Below are 18,331 nucleotides of genomic sequence, written 5' to 3' on the forward strand. Positions count from 1 at the left end.
CAAAGGCAAACCAGAAAAGAATTTGCACTTGTACCAAATCTACACAGGTACAGCAGGAAAAACTGAAGAATCTGGTAACATAGTAAATCACCATGTTATGGTATATTTTTTATTGTCCATTTTTCCTTGAAACTACAAAGATTTAATTTATTTGCACGTACCTCTTATCATAGAATAGTTTAGGAAGTGTATTCTACACCTCTACTTCTTTTCACCAAAGGACGTTGAACCTTTCTAGCAATATTTGCAAGTTCCTAATCCCCTCTTGCTAGGAAAGCCTTTGGACGTCTAAGGGATCCACAGACTTCACATCTTCCTCTATGTCTCTTTGAGCAGCCTTCCCCAATCATAATCAGCCTAATCATTAAGATGGAGACCAACACATTAAGGTAAGTCTCACTCTCTATTGTGCATCAACCAATGCAAGGACGGGTTCTACATGAAGCTACAAACAACAGCATAAGTAGCTTCCATTTATTACAGTTTCATCGTATAGTTAGATTTCTATTTGAGTGTTCAATAATTTAGTTGTTTATAATAACCAATTCCAATTTTGTTGGTTCATTGATATACATTCCCAATATGTTGTGCAATTGGGAGTTTGAAGTAAGTAATTATTAGCAGTAACATTTTATTCAATGGGGCCTTTGCATAGTGAGACAATTCCTAGTTCCAAACTCGTTTGCAAAAGCAAGGCTAACATAAGTCAAGCATGGAAAACATATGCAAACAAAACTTATTTTTTAACAAAGGTTTTGATATTCAAAATGTTAATTTTCAAATCACCAAAAACACCCATAAACCCCTATGCACAACTTTCATGTACCATCTTTAATTTTTTAATAAAATGTGTTTAGTTGATCTTTGGACATTGGCTATATGAAAATTGAAAAATTAATGCTTTATATTGCTTCTTATTTACTGTAAAGTCACACTATGACCATCATAGAGATGAGTGATAATTAGAGAAGGTATTGAATTGTTGAAGACCTTATAAAAATTCCTTAGGTCACATGGATCGTGAAATAGTGCCATGTATCAACTCAAAAAAGTACTAGAGTAGTTTTTTGATCTCGCTTTGATGGTTTCAAATGAACCCATTTTAAGTTTTAATTTGGTCATTTTCTAAATGCATTTCCATTCTCTAAAAAATGCTCAAGGTGTCCCAAAATTATTTTCCACTTCGTTGTGTTACAGTGACAGAAAACAATGCTACCAAAAAATTGGTACAATTATGGAGACACCATCTATTGGAGCCCTAAGGTATGGTATTGTGAAGAATTTTTTTGGCATAAAATATAGTATCTTTAAAAAATGCATAGCATCAATGAATTGTGCATGATTAGTAGAAAATTTTTACAAAAATAATACAACACCACATAATTGATTATATCATGAATTTTTAAATTATTATTTTTATCACATGTTCAAAATACATCAATGGTCAAATGATCATAGTGAAGGATATATGTACAAATCATCAAATTAATTTCCACCAAAAGGCTTGGTTCTTTGTGTTTTGTTTGTTCTACACTTTAGAGGTGCCTAGGTTAGGTTGCACATGTTAGAAAAGGGTTGGATTAATTAAGTTTTTCTATATTTACTCAAGATTGTAGTTATCTATAGAAATGGCACATAAATTCAGCCTTTTCCCGAAATTCCATTGATGTTCTTGTAGACACCTAAAACTTTCTAAACTACTACATCCACATCCATTAATGACTTATGGACCTCCTATATGGGTGCGTCTTATCGCCTAGTCATTTCTAGCCCCATTCAATTTATTGTTCTATTTTGCTTGATTAAATTCAAATTTTCTTCTTGCACATGTTTTGGCCTTGCTTTAGTGTCCCTAGATTTTCATAGTATTTTGTAATGTTCCCTTTTTTTCACCTTCTTGTTCTAGGAGTGTTGGTTCAATTTTGGGGATTTTCTAGCATCTAAAGATGGTTTGGGGTTCACTTGGTGCTCTAATGGTGACAACAATCTTTGTAGCATTCTAGGTTTTTCTAGGTTTGTTCTCCTTAGTCCTTAGAGAACATTGCTCTTGATAGTAAGTTCTCATTTCAGCATTAATCTTTTTGGGTTTTCCTAGGTTTGTTTTCCTCAGTCCTTGGAGAACATTGCTATTTATAGTAAGTGCTCATTTCAGCACCAGTCTTTTTAGGTTTTTTTGGGTTTGTTCTCTTCAATCCTCGGAGAACATTGTTATTTATAGTCAATGCTCATTTCAACACTACTCATCAACCTTCAACATCAATTATGTTATGGCATGATCGATTTCCATTTTTGGTGTCTTTGCAAGTTTTCTATAAGGTGGTTGATAATATTTTAATATTTGCACTAAAGTAATAAAGTGACATTTTATTATTCACTTTAGTGTTTAAATATTAAAAAGATGTTTTTTTGTTCCCCAAGTTGGACGCTTAGGAGATATGGGGGACTTCAATTTTGAAACATTATGGGGACTTTTTTAAGGGAAAATAAAATATTTGAATTTTCAAATGCCCTAATTCCCTCCAAACTCTATAAATTGGAGTTTTGGCTCTCATTTCATGCATTCAAGTTTGCACACATAATAGGATGTTGCTAGAGTGAACAAAGAAGTTCTTCCAAGGTTGATTGAGGACAGAAAGCCTCATCAAAACACTAGTTTCGGTGGTGAATGATCCTCCCTAGCTGGTAGCATGGTTTCATATAGAAATCACATTCCTTTTCACAATTTGTTCTGAAATCGGGGATGAGGAAAAAGGAAAATATTTAATGTATTTTGATCTCAGATTTAAGGGTTTGCATTTTGGTAATTATCTGGAGGTTTTAAAGTTTTATTTAAGTGCTTTTCTTGAGTTGCAGCTGGCCATACCCTTGTGCCCTAGAGAAGGCCATACCATATGTTTTGTTGATATGTTACCAGTGTTGAGGGCAAACTCCAAATCCTTTTTGGGTTATCCTTTCTATGACTGGGAAATCAGATTAAATCTGAATTCTAAGGTTATTAGCTGCTGAGTGATTTTATTTTGGAGGGGGGCACCCCTAGAGCTGGCCACTCATGTACTAGGGAGCTGGTGTTGTTTAAAGTGCATTTCGCTTGGATTTTTGGAAGGTTATTTTCCGGAGGAGACATCTCAGCTCTTGCTGCTGTTTGCAAAGCTTTTGGAAGCATTTTGGGACAGTTTGGTGCATGGACAGGAGTTGGTAAAATCGCCCCTGTTCTTGCATCATGGTAGAATGGCTGCACCTAATCCTAAATAGGTGCTTGGGCCCGAAATTTGAAAATTAGAAGTTACATAACAAGGTTGACTCTAAAGGCCTTGTAAGAAATAAATCATCTTATTTGAATTGAGCGATTTATCCATGAAATTAAATTAATTGAAAATGGGACATGACTGAATGACCCTTTGCACAACTTTCTCAATTTCCCATGGTTTTTAGTACAAATTCTTGGTACTCACATAGTGGCTAAGCTAACAATCCTTTGGCTTCTTGACACCATCAAATGTGCGAGTTCTAATTTCACTTGTTTCTTCCCCACTAATTGACATTCATTGGGATGCAAGATTGCAAAGATTATCCTTGTTTTAGGGACCTTGCAAAATATTTTTATGGTTGATCCAACATTGTTCTACTATCATCTTTAGTGATGGAGACGAATAGGAGGGTCTTTCTTCCTAAAAAATTCTAGGAACTCACAAATGATCATCCCTTCAACACGAAAAAACTCAACTCCATTTTCATTCTTCATTATGACCCTATGAAAGAAGCCATTCAAGTGGTGTATTTGGAAGATTTTACTAGCTTCCTAATTTAACTCGCTTCTCTTCATAGATGTGGCTTCCTCCTAATCCTAATCCATGGACATTCTAAACAACTATGGTCTAGTGTGCTTCTTGGCAATACCGTATCTTCAATTGGCCATCTTCTCTTCCTAATCGCTGGACAATGCATTAGCAATTTATGATGCTAGTTTTGGTAATGTGGATCTCAATGGCATTTTCCCAAAGGAGGCAATGCTTAATTCCCTTGTTCTCACACTCTCATGTCTATGAGAGAAGTCCTGCTGGCTGACTCTCCCATGGTTTCATTGGCTTCATTAGAACTCTTTTAGGACTTAAGTGAGGTTCAGTTTCATCATGCCTGCATCTTGTTCAACTGCTTCCATTTCCTCCTCAAGGATGTGACAAAAGATTTTCATGGAATCGGTGTCCCTCTCCAAATTAACGCCTCAGATGTTGCCAGTTCTAGTAGCAATAGCAATATTTGATCATTAGGATGTTGACCCTATCCTTTTGGCTTTTAGGTTTGGCAGTTGCTTTGGATGGTAGTTGGGTTGTGCATCTCCTCTTGTCTACCTTCAGCTTACCTTGGATTCTCGATCCTCTTTTATCTCCTGCCTTATAATTACATCTTCTTGCTGTTATCTTTTACTTGTAATATAATATAATTACAGTGGCCTTGTCCACCTCTTGATCAATAAAAAAGTGGTAAACACTCACAAGCAGGAAAAAATGGCAAGTACTCGACAACTTGCCAAGTTTGCGAACTATGGTTACAAGAATCGCATACATACACAAACTGATAAGCACCATTAGAATTAACAGCTAACTTACGTTGGTATCCCAAGACTCATAACTCTGTGCAAAAGTCTGGCCTTGTGAATCTCTAGATTTCAAAAAGATTTCCATTCTTGTTATAAGTTTATCTGTGTTTAAAAGCAGAAACTCATCCATATCATTTTAAAAATGATGACAGAGGAAAATATGATTTAAACTTAAGAAAAACTTCAAAACATAAAGAATTTTTCAGTAATTTACACACTTTCTCTTCCATAAGCCAGTATTAACCAAAAGCATACACAGTCCAATTAACCCACTTTCATCATTCATGGACATTAATATAATTTCTTTCTTACTGTGAAAGCACACAGAGAAGATGCTGATTTGTGTTCTAGGGGTTAAGATGAGGTGCTGTCATGCAAAAGACCCAAGCTCAAATCCCAGCAAGTGCAAAGCCCTCATGTGTGTGTGGGTTCATTTATTTGGAAATTTGACTGAGGGAATTTTTAGGAAAAGGAAAACCAAGGTCTCATGATTCTCCCTTGGTAAATTAGATTAAAAAAGAGTGTTTGCCAATGTTCAAAACAAATTTCAGAGAAAAGCCAAATATACATTTATGCCAACAAATACAGCATGTCAAGCCTGAGTAGTCCCCTATATACTACCTTCAAAATCCATCAGTACAGTATATCCTTATTGGACTGACAGACGAGAAAGTTCAGCACTCTTCTAAAATTCCTAATAAATAAATAAAAAAAGATATTGGACAGATGTCATACAATTTAATGAATCAGCATGAGAATAATCATGATCTGATATCTTGATGTGTTGGACATGACTCATGATACAGTACAAAAATGTCAGTTGACCAAATAGTAAAGCATGCTTACCTCCATGGAAGTTCATCAAACTTTGTAACTCCAACAGATGATACAAGGACAAATCTCTTCAGTGATGAACCTGAGGCAGCCACAAGATTTCGAACGCCATCCCAATCTTCATAAATTACAGTCAACAGATCAGAATTTATGGCACTAAACTAAAATCAAGTTGGTAAATTTAGACTACATGGACTAACTATGCTCTAGCAAACACATCTAACTTTCAACATGTATTATCATGCATCTCTTGATGATGAATAATAATACATCAAATCAAAAACTTCAATGTTCATCCCTTTTGCACATGCCTGTCTTTTCTGGTGTGTTATCACCATCCCAGCGTCTGGAAGGAAAAGCTGTTGTCCCAGTACAGCAAATAACATGTGTGACTCCCTAACATTCATTCATTTCCAGTTCTTAATTGCATGTGGCAAATCAAAAAGGCCATTACATGTTATTATACTTTCCAAAATTTAAAAAAATGCAAATTTATCTATTAACTTCTCAGTGATATTAAGAATAATTAATTGAATTCAGAATAAACCTCAAAAACTGATGAATCAAGTTCCTTGGGATGGCGTGTATCACCCACAAAAACCTTTAACAAGACAGCATAAAAATGATGTCAGGTTAACAATCCATATACTACTTATTACTAGACTTCAATAAGAAAACAACAGATGAAACATTGATGCATAGTAAAACTTTATCATTAAAATCTGAATTAACAAGGACTGCAGAAAAAGATAAAAAACTTCAAAACACAAGAGTTCAATTTATGGTTTTTCCTTCACTAAACATTAACATAGCTATATATGACTAATATGAAAGAAAGAGTGAAAATGAAGGTTGATAAGAATCATAAGAGGAGATTGGCCAGCAAATCTGTATCACCCGCCCCTCTACCCACAGGAATCATTAACAAACGTTGCCCTTCCTATAAAACACCATCACTGTTATAAACCTAATTAGTTAGTAAAGGATATCTTAAGGATGTATCTCTATACTTGCAACCACTCCCTTCTATACATATTACACATACACTCACTCACTCATACATAAATATATGTATATACATATATACATATACACATGGGAAATATAAGTTATATTTAATATATAAATAATACATATAAACGCATGTACACATACACATACATACATATATATGGCAAATATATGTTATATTTAATATATATAAAATACTAAGTTGCCGATTCGGGTTCAAGTTCAAGTTCGGGTTCAAAGAACTAGTTTGCCACTAGGGCAAAATTTTGAAATGGGGTTTGGGTTCGTCAGTACAAAAACATGTAATATATATATATAAACAACAAAATCACCATAAACTTGTAATCATGGCATCATGATCATAGTCCATACCATCATAGCATCATATACTTCAAGTTCAACATCAAAATATTAAAATGATAATATCAAGTTCAAGTATCATTGTTTCAAAATTCAACTTTCAACAATTGGAACTTTTTACTAAGTTTAAATCATCTAATGGATTCTTCTTCTTCTTGCAATAGCAATCAAGAATAGTACTAAGAAGATGAAAGACTAAATGCAATAGCAGTCAAGAGTAACAGAAAAAGTCTTTCATGTAAAAAACTAATGCCATTGAAGATGATGAAGAAGAAGAAGAATGAGCAGTCAAGAAAGTGAGCTCAGGAAACCGAATATTTTTGTTTCTTTTCATAAGCCAAGGATTGTAAACCAGAATGAGCTAATGCATGGGTATTTTGCTAAGTTACCGGTTCGGGTTCGGGTTCGGGTTCGGGTTCGGGTTCGGGTTCGCGGATTCAGCGAAAAAAACAAAATCTTGGGTATGGGTACAGGTTCGGCCGTATATATATATATACCCATATATTATATATATGTTCAATATATACAATCCATACAAAAATAAAATATACAATGTGACTTTCCATACATAAATGATAAATCATAAATCATAAATCCATAATTGCCAATGCCAATAAATATTCATATATCGCAAATGTAATCAGTAAACTAATAACTAAAGTCTAATATCATATTCATAATTTGCAAAAAAGATAATATTCAAGTTTCAAGTGTTTTTTAAAAAGTCATAAAGGGGCGAATTAGAGTTTTATTATTAAAAAACTATTTTAAAAAGTCCTTTTTTATTGTTTTTTTGACCCGTGGGCCCGTTTTTGGGAAACCACGGGCATGGGTTCACACGGGTCCTCCTAGGTTCACCCGGGTCCTCCTAGGTACGACCTGGGTTCCACCCGGGTCCTTCCCAGGTGGCTGGGTTCCCTGTGGGTCCTGCGTCGCAGGACCCACAAGGAACCCGGTCACCTGGGAAGGACCCGGGAGGAACCCAAGGAGAACGCGGAGAGAACCAGGACCGGGCAAGAACCAGGACCCGGACCTAGGCCAAAAGGGGAAGAACCGGTATCTTAGGTATTTTGCTGTTGTGGGTGAGCATTGCTCTAGTACATTGTATAAGGTTAACAAGTAAGAGGTCAGAACTCAATTGTTTGCTGCTCTGTTTTATCTTGCTTCAAACATAAAAAATTTGAATAAATCTATCAATTGTTTGTTGTTGTTCTTAATAATTTTAAGTCTTAGAGACTTAAACCTGCATGATAACTTGCAAAACAATCACATAAATCTGCAAGTCTGAACTCATTGCTATAAATTTTATAAAATTTTGCAAAAAAAAATGTAAATTTGGGCACTCAAGTGTGCAAGTTTGCCCTGTGATCGCCCTAGGTTTGCCCTGGATGAACCAGCTTGCCTATGTACAAACCCTGGCCGAACCCAAAGGCAAACAGAACTGGGACCCGAACCCAAAACGAACCAGACCAGAACCAGGGACCCAGGGCAGCGAACCAGACATCCTAGAAAAAATACATATAAATTTATGTACATATACACATGATGTATATGTATGTAGATATACATATATACACAAATATGTTGATATGCTATATATACATATTTTATATATATTATGTATACATTTATGTACATATACAAACATATGTATATGTATATATACACATACACACACACATATATGTAAGCATACATTATGTATGTGCATATACATATATACGAAGATATATATATACACACGCACATGCATATGTTTATTATGTATATATGTATGTATCAATACATACATACATGTATGTCTATATATCATGTCCCTTTTTTCTATGCTACCGGAATCTATTTTCACTTGGTTCACATGTGGGTTCAATCTTGGTATTGGTTCAGTGCAAGTTTGTCCCCCAATACACCTAGGGTAGCGCTCGAGTTCCCTGTGGGCACCTAGGCAGTACAGTGAGCATATCCAAAAGGACCCCTAACTATGCGTCCACTAACCATTTTTTATTTATGGTGGTCCACTATGTACCAGCCAGTGGCCAGTATTGTTTACTAATTTTTTAACTTTGGCATTTTGGCACTGCAACTTGCTAGAATCCATTTTCCTTCCAACCAATTATTTGAATATCAAGAATCTCCTACTTTGTTGTGTTACTACTTTGTGAGCTTGAAGTTGATATGCCATCAACATGTGGGTATCTCCTATTTCCATTGGCATTAGAATGTTTTGATGCAAGTTTGCAAGAATCAAAATTGTAGTGTGCTTTGAAGTTGTACCAGATTTTTCTTGTAATTTTTTTTCAAGCACAAAGTGATTAGTATATTAGAATTTGCTGATACAATAAAAGACATATGACAAGAAGTACTATGTTAAACTTTAATGATGATTACAAGCAAAGGCCCATTCGAAGTAGTATAGCTATAAATAAAAATGCATAAGATTGAGACACAACGGTTGGTTGTCATATACAGATTGACTAATGACATTAGAATGTGTGTACTTATTTGATTCTACCAATGTGAGAAGAAAGAATGCTTATATTTTTTTTATATAAAGAGGTTAAAATTTATTAATCAAAAAAGATCATTATGTAGCAGCAAGAGCTAGCAAGCCCAACAGTAGGCCAAACAACAAGAAAGAAAACCAACCAATCAGGGCTCTCTCAAGACCCCCAAATAATCTCTCATGTCCTCTGAAACAAGCTCTTCTAATATCCGAGCATACTCTATGGACAAGTTTCCCTAGTCCCTGACATCCCACATCCCCATCTGCTCAGAATCCCATTTCACCAAACAATGTGCTACCTTGTTCCATTCCCAAGGAATGTGGTAGAAGGTAACAAAATCCAAATATCTACAAATTCTCACAATCTGATTGACCACCAAGGCCAATTGCCAATTTATTCCCTCCATCTGCCACTTGTTCAGCATATCAACCACTATTTGTGAATCAAATTCACAAAAGATCTTTCTCCAACCAAGGGCACAACTTCTCTCCACTGCATAAAGGATAGCAAGAGCTTCCATAAAGTTGTTAGTATGATGTCCTTTATGCAAAGGAAAGAAGAAAAGGATGATCCCCGAATTATCTCTACCAACTCCAACAATCCCAACATGCCCAAGATTACCTTTAGAAGAACCATTAGTATTTATCTTCAAAAGGGGGCCACCAATACCCATCCCAACAAACCTTAGTCTTGGATTGTTGACCCCCCCTAGAAGAGTGGAATCACATACCTCAACTAGTCAAACCCAACCTTTGAATGACAACCAAATCAATCGAATCCACAGGGGTGGACAAATAACATTTTGCTGATAAGGTCTCCTAAAGAAACAAATAATTCTCATCCAAACTTGATGACTCGACATTTTATTATCCTGAAAAATCCTTATTTTTCTTTCTAGTCAGATTTGCCAAAGAATAAATTAAGGGCCTATGTTCCAAACAACATGTAGAAAGGAAGTCTTAGCTGGGGAATTCCTTTGAAGATCCCAAAACTCAACCAAGGAGGAGGCATCGACACAATCCTTATTCCGAACCCCCAACCAACAATGCCAAATTTCCTTAGAGAAGGGGCACAGGAAGAAAATATGCAAAGAGCATTCCTCACTACTATTGCATTGAACACACATAGAGGACCCTGAAATCCTCTATTTCTCAAATTCTCCCAGGTGAGGCATCTATTCTGCACAACTAAACACATGAAAAAGTTGTGTTTAGGCCAAGTAAACTTGCTCCACACTTGTTTCTACCAAGGTACCCTTGTTCTCCTATGAGTTTGCCTATCCAACTCTTGACATCCTGAAGCAACCAAGAATTTTTCTTTCAGATTAGGGCACCAAACAAGGATATCTCCCCCCTCTAAGGAATTATAAGCTCTGTTTGCCAAAAATCTTTCCAAGCTCCTAATGATCCTCCTCAGGACCCCCTAGAGGCTACTCATGAGGTTCTTTCCATCTAAACACCTGCCTGACCCAAAACCTGAGAAGTTTTGTAGTCTTCCACCTTATACCAACCCATAGAAACATGACTAAGACTTGGGTGACTTGAGACTCGACAAGGGTGACTTGACTTGAGACTCGACAAAAAAACTCGACACAGACTCGGGAGGACTCGGTGTTCACTTGCTCCTGAAGTGTTCTTTAACTATACAGAGTAAACTGAAATGTAACCATAAACATAATCAATGTAGTAATTTGGAAGTAACATCAACACATTGCAGAATGATATAACTTTATTTTCCAATATGTAAATATGTGTACAACATATATCACCTGGTTCCCAATACCAGGCTTGCAAAACTCGGCGAGCAATTCAAAAACTCGCGAGTAATCGCGATCCATAATGCCGCGCGAGTTAATCGCGGAAATACTCGGGCCGATTTTTTTATATACTCGCCGCGATTTTTTTGGCAAATAATTGCCGTTAATGGCCAAAACCCGCCCGAAACGCGGCACAAAATGCGAGAAAAACGCGACTTAAGTCGCAGGCAAAAAAAAAACCGAAGTCTTTATTCCATTTCGCGGCTCGCGCGACTCCGGAAGGCAAAAAACGCCACGCGATTTGCATAGGGTTTGCATTTGCACGCACGACCAGGTATCTTTTTGTATTGTTTTATTTCGAATACACAGTCATTTTGACTGTGTAATACACAGTCATTTGAAATGACTGTGTATTACACAGTCAAAATGACTGTATTGTTTGCATTTGCACGCACGACCAGGTATCTTTTTGTATTGTTTTATTTCGAATACACAGTCATTTTGACTGTGTAATACATAGTCATTTGAAATGACTGTATTGTTTGCATTTGCACGCACGACCAGGTATCTTTTTGTATTGTTTTATTTCGAATGACTAAGACTGTGTAATACACAGTCATTTGAAAATGACTGTGTATTACACAGTCTTAGTCATTTCAAATGACTATGTATTACACAGTCACAGTCATTTCAAATGACTGTGTAATACACAATCATTAGTAATTACAATTTACAGTCATTTCAAATGACTGTGTATTACACAGTCATCAGTCATTTGAAATGACTGTGTAATACACAGTCATTTGAAAATGACTGTGTATTACACAGTCACAGTCATGTCAAAATGACTGTGTAATACACAGTCATTTCAAAATGACTGTGTATTACACAGTCACAGTCATTTCAAATGACTGTGTAATACACAGTCATTTCAAATTTTCAAATGACTGTGTATTACACAATCATCATTACACAATCACAGTCATTTCAATTTTCAAATGACTGTGTAATACACAGTCATTTCAAATTTTCAAATGACTGTGTATTACACAGTCATCATTACACAGTCACAGTCATTTCAAATGACTGTGTATTACACAGTCACAGTCATTTCAATTTTCAAATGACTGTGTAATACACAGTCATTTCAAATTTTCAAATGACTGTGTATTACACAGTCATCATTACACAGTCACAGTCATTTCAAATGACTGTATTACACAGTCATCATTACATAGTCACAGTCATTTCAAATGACTGTGTAATACACATTCATTTTCAAATGACTGTGTATTACACAATCATCAGTCATTTGAAATGACTGTGTAATACACAGTCATTACAGTCATTTCAAATGAGAAATGACTGTGTATTACACAGTCATTTTCAAATGACTGTGTAATACACAGTCATTACAGTCATTTCAAAATTTCAAATGACTGATGACTGTGTAATACACAGTCATTTTCAAATGACTGATGACTGTGTAATACAAAGTCATTTTCAAATTTTGAAATGACTATGTAATACATAGTCATTTTCAAATGACTGATGACTGTGTAATACATTAATCATTAATGTACATTGTAATTAATGACTGTGTATTACACAGTCAATTGTGAAATACTCATAGTCATTTGAAATGACTGTCAACTGTGTAATGTCAATGTGTATTAAAGTATTTCATTTAAATTTAAATTTGAAGTTAAAAACTTAAAAAAATACACAACCAATTAAAAATTTTAATTTTAGAGAGTCATCTATTAATAGATGACTGTAAATAAAATATAGTTATACAGTCATTGTAATTTTTGGATGTTTGTGATTTTTTTTGGTAACAATGTTATTTATCTCTAAATGTTGCCTCTCTTTTGCTAGGTTCTTTTCCACATCTTTTTGAAAGAAAATGGATTCAGCTTCTACAGTTAAAGTTGGTGGCAAAAAGAGAGACCCTTGTTGGAAACATGGGAGACCAGGTCCAAAACGAGGAGATGTTTTTTGCAACCATTGCAAAAAAATTGTAAAAGGTGGCATTAATAGGTTCAAATATCACCTTGCAAAAATTCAATGCCGAGATACCACAAGCTGTACGGAATGTACTAAAGAGGCTACGAGAGATGCAATAGCAACGCTTGAAGCATATGATCAAAGGAAGGCAACAAAAAAGAGAACAGCAGAGGCAATGGCAGCCCCAAGGGCAGATTTGAGTTCCATGGGGTCACATACAGATGTGGGGACATCTGGTTCTTCCCTTGGGCCACGGATACGAGCAAAGGGAACTTTGGACAGCAACATGGAAAACTTCTTTATTCCACGTAACACTCCTGGTGCACAACCTGGATTGCTTGGCACTGCATGGAATAAAGAGGCTCACCAACAAGCCAAGGTGGCGTGTGCTAGATTTTTTATCTACAACGATGTTCCGTTCAATGCTATTTCTAGTCCATCTTGGGACCAATTGGTCACCGCGTTGACTGTGGCAGGTAAGGGGTTCAAATCCCCAAGCCGTTACGAGGTAAGTGGACCGTTATTGCAGGATGAGGTCCAAAACACTCATGCATTAGTGGAAGAGCAAAGGACTATTTGGGAAAAGAATGGCTGCACCATTCTTTCTGATGGATGGACAGATGGTAGGAACAGGACACTCATCAACTTTCTAGTTGCTTCAGGAGGACAGTTAGTATTTTTAAAATCAATTGATGCCTCCAATGAAGTGAAGAATGCGGAGACCTTGTGCAACATGTTGGATGAAGTGGTGATGGATGTGGGAGTGCAGAATGTCATCCAAGTTGTGACTGATAATGCAGCTGCATATGTGGCAGCCGGCAAACTTCTAATGGCTAGACATCCGACATTATTTTGGAGCCCTTGTGCTGCCCATTGTCTTGACTTGCTCCTTGAGGGACATAGGGAAACTAAGTTGGGTAAAGAAAGTGGTTGAAGATGGAAGGAATATCACCAAATACATCTACAATCACACATGGGTCCTGAATCTTATGAGAGAGCACACTGAAGGTAAGGATCTTGTGCGGTCGGGGGTCACACGCTTTGCTACCAATTTCCTCACCTTGCAGAGCATACTTGCTACATTGCCCAACCTGAAGCGGATGTTCGTGAGTGAAAGATGGTTGGGGAGTCCTTATGCTACAAAGCCTGAAGCAGAGAAGGTTGTGATTGCCATTTTTGATACTAATTTTGCCAAGATAGTGGAGGAGATCATCAATGTAAGTTTTGAAACTTTAATTGATGATTTATTATTTAATTTTCTAATATTTCAATCTGCTGATTTTGTTAGATTTTTTATATCTAGGTGTCGGAACCGTTGGTGAGGGTGCTACGAATGGTGGATGGGGATCATAACTCCATGGGGTATCTATATGAGGCCATGGATAAGGCCAAAGAGGCGATTCAACACTTGTATGGGTCAAACAAGACCAAGTATGAACCCATATGGCGCATAATTGATCGAAGGTGGAACCATCAACTCCACCAACATATTCATGCTGCTGCCTACTTCTTGAATCCCAAGTTTTTTTACTCTCCGAGTTTCAGAGCAGATGCAGAGGTTAGAATTGGCCTTGACACATGCATTCGGAGATTAGTTGATGATGAGATCCTTCGAGACCTGATACTTGATGAGTTGCAGAGTTATAAGAAGGCCTTAGGGGAATTGTTTTCTTCACCTGATTGCAAACGTAGGAGAGCCACCTTACGACCAGGTAAAAAAAAACATATGTTTAATTTTTACCATTTATTTCTCTCTTTAAGATTATTGAAATCTTTACAAGTTATAAATCACATTTTGTATCCTTGCAGATTTGTGGTGGGAAGATTATGGTGCCACAACGCCTAATCTTCAAAAGCTTGCCATCCGCATATTATCACAGCCTTGTAGTGCTTCTGGTTGTGAGCGCAACTGGAGTGTTTTTGAGAACATCCACACAAAAAAGCGCAATAGGTTGACTCAACAACGCTTGAATGATCTTGTCTATGTGCGGTACAACATTCAATTACATGAGAAGAAGGTGCTAGGGCAAGATTCACATGAAGCACTTGACTTGGATGACATTGATCCATATGCAGCAGAATGGGTTGCTTCTCCTGATGATGTTGATAATGATTTGGATCCATTCCTTACTAATGAGCAGCTGAGTGAGTTGGAGAGGGCAGGAGAGGAATGGGATGCGGAAGTGGCAGCACGTGAGGAGGAGCAGGAGGTTGATCATGCAGCAGAGGCACCTGTTAGTGTTGAGGATGTTGCCACTACTTCAGCACCACCCATCCAGCGGCCACAATCTGTTTTGAGCTTTAGTCGTAGACGCAATTTATGATTTCTTATTTTCATTGATACCAAACTTTGAACTTGATATGTAATCAGAATTTCAGAGGTTCTTGTTTTGTGGTCTATGACTCTATAACTCTATGAGACTGTCACTATGATACGTTGATATGTATTGAACTCTTATACATATGTTGCACTTGGTTTTTGGTTTATGCTATGATACTTGCATTTGTTGCTATGTATTACCAAAAAAATTTGATTTATATATCATGGAAATCATATATGTTATACAAATTTGGTGTAAATGTGTGTTTTTGAATTATATATAAAAAAAAAATGTATTTTCAAATGTTCGATAAAGTTGCCGAGTTTTGCCGAGTTTTTTGCCGAGTTTTGGCGAGTCTCGAGTTTTTAAAATTTTTTGGCCTTGCCGAGTTATTGCAAAATCCGAGTTTTTCATCTATGCCCAATACAATCCAAAAATATATTCTTAATCAAAACATTATTTATCTACTTGGCAAAACTGTCGCCAACACCAGCCCCCCCAAAAAAGAAGTCTTCCAGACGATGGAAACAAAATGGGGCTGATTAATTACAAAATCTACTAAGAAGTAGGGGGATGAGAGGATGTCCCTAGAGTAGCTGAGGATGTCGACTTGGGTGCTCCGTGAGGTGTGGAGAGTTGCTGACGAAGGTGCTACACCTGCTCAACCCGAAGCCGTAGGTCTCGCTCAACTACCTTTTGGCGCTCACGTGCTATCTTCACCATTTGCACTACCTCCATTAGGTACTTCGTACTCTCTAGTTTCCCTGTTACTGCCGCTAGGCGTGCCTCAGTCTCTTCAAGTCGCGCGTTCTTCTTTTCCATGGACGCCCTCTGCTGCTCCAACTCCTCCTTCAAGGCCACTCTTCGTTCCCTCTCAACGGTAGTGATTCTTTGTTGCTTAATTAACTCTTCTCAAGCAGTTGCAGCCTGCTATAATGCAGCCATTCTCCCTACCTTGGCCTCACCCGTCAAGTGGGTTTCCTTCTACAACTAATAAAATATATCTCTAAACGCACTCTCTATGCTATGTAGGGTGCCTAACATGCCACCCTATCTGTGATTTGGTTGTGGCCAATACCATGCCTCCACCATCTCCTGCGTCTCAATGGCTGGCCACCCTTGGGTTGTTAAGTGTTGCACAAACTCCTACTCATAGCCACTCCTCATGAAGGTGAGGGGTCTCTTGGCCTCTGCGGGTACAAGGCCAATGTCAACCTGCTTGGTGAGCTCCACCACTCCTCGGGTGACTGCAGTGATGTCCTCCAGCTCTGCTAGATACCTCTATATGGTCCCGAGGGCATCCTAAGGGTCAGGTTTTGAAATCTTGATATGACTGCCATGCATCTCCCTCCAACTGGACTCATTAGCCGCCAAATCCAACTATGGAGAGGCATCACCATCACCATGATGTGCATTCTCCTCTTCAATCTCAATAACCTCCTCAGGCGTTGGTCTCTTCTCCCGTGTGATGGGCTCTCTTCACAGCTCCCCTAGAGTGAATTCATGTAGCGCATCCCCTTCCTCCTACTAGAACCGAAAGCCCACCATGAGACTTGGTGATGGCGGTCGAATTTCGGCAGTGCTCACCTCAAATCTGTCCAAGAAGCTATCAAGCCTAACGTTTACCTTCGATGCCACCACCCTCTTAGCAACTGGTGTGGTACTCTAGGGCCTTAGTGTGGCACTCTCAAGTACAATGTTACTTGTAGGTGCAACACTCTCAGGGGTACTTGCAGGAGTTCTGGTCAGCTTCCACTATGCCAAAATAACAAGGGTAGCCTCCCGGACTTTGTGTGGCGTAGAGATGCAGACTGTATTGGGTGCCACCAAGTGTGTCGTAGGAGACTGTCGTGCCGGCGCAAACCTGACTTCCTCTGTCACCATCTCCATTGTAGCCCTCTTGGTAACCCCTTCGACAAAGGTACAGTTCTCTTGGCCACTGTCACCTCCCTGGCCGATGGTTCTTCGTTCGTGTCATCCTGCTCACTACTATAGAGGACCATTCTAAACATGTTGTCTCCACTCTCGCTCTCGAACGATGATACCTCCACTTTGTCCTCCTCCTCGTCCTAGCTGTCATCATCGTCTGCACTTGGCTCCACGCTACCTTGCAACCCATGTCTTCTTTTCTTCCTCGTCGACGCTTGCTCACCTGTACCCATGAATGCATCCAATTGTGTCCATTAAAATATGGTGGGCTTTGTTGGGTCCACTCGAGGAAGCAACTGGAAGTGTCCCCACTTGTCTGACGGTACTTGCATTCTTAGTGCCTCGAGAAAGAGGCCAATGGCATGATGGCACATATAGAACGTTTTGTGCTCGAGAGAGAGGAACTCTTGGATGCGTTCAAAAAGTATCTTTGCTCAGTTATACACCTTGCCGGTCAAAATTCCATTCATGAGGCATATCATCCAAACGGCTAAGTTAGAAGCTCTGTTGGCCCCCATAAGGTACGATTTTTTATCAGTGCATGATACATTGCCACTCTGCTATGGCTATAAAGGTCTTCTTGACCCCTCAACTGTTACTACTATTCCGCAGGCTCTCCCATTGCTTCTGCAATAGGTCACTACAGCACACTAGATTTAACAACCTATTTTTCTCTTGCTTTGTCATCTTTGTCGAGGGTTGGCTACCCTAAGCCTGTCAGAGGGAATGTCGAAAACCCTCCTCAACTCCCCTGGCCAGTATGAAACTGTAATCGTGCTCCCCTAAAATTGCACAATGGACCTTTGGGAATAGCGGTCATACCCTACTACCAAGGTCCACAGAACTAGCTCGAATTCTCTAACGTTGAAGACAAGCATCAAGATTGCTTTGTCCACTTCTGCCTTTCTCAGTGAAGCCTTTCACTGGATGATCATTTGGGGTTTCTTCCTACCATGTGCGACACTCAATGCCGCTCACACTCTTGAATGTGAGAGTTTGTACTGTCACTCTC

At 38.1% G+C, this 18,331-nt stretch overlaps 1 protein-coding gene across 1 annotated transcript in view; it reads right to left on the bottom strand.

Moving 5' to 3' along the window:
* The window catches only part of LOC131060273 (uncharacterized protein At5g02240), a 176,984-nt gene that overhangs the window by 27,490 nt on the left and 131,163 nt on the right, over positions 1 to 18,331 (bottom strand). The window contains exons 3-5 of the mRNA XM_057993453.2: positions 5,979 to 6,032; positions 5,743 to 5,827; positions 5,444 to 5,549 (exon numbers count right to left, since the gene is read on the bottom strand). Coding sequence (XP_057849436.2) covers positions 5,444 to 5,549; positions 5,743 to 5,827; positions 5,979 to 6,032 — 245 coding nt within the window. The remainder of the gene's footprint in view (positions 1 to 5,443; positions 5,550 to 5,742; positions 5,828 to 5,978; positions 6,033 to 18,331) is intronic.

This window comes from Cryptomeria japonica, chromosome 11, assembly GCF_030272615.1.
Source record: "Cryptomeria japonica chromosome 11, Sugi_1.0, whole genome shotgun sequence".
Lineage (NCBI taxonomy): Eukaryota > Viridiplantae > Streptophyta > Pinopsida > Cupressales > Cupressaceae > Cryptomeria > Cryptomeria japonica.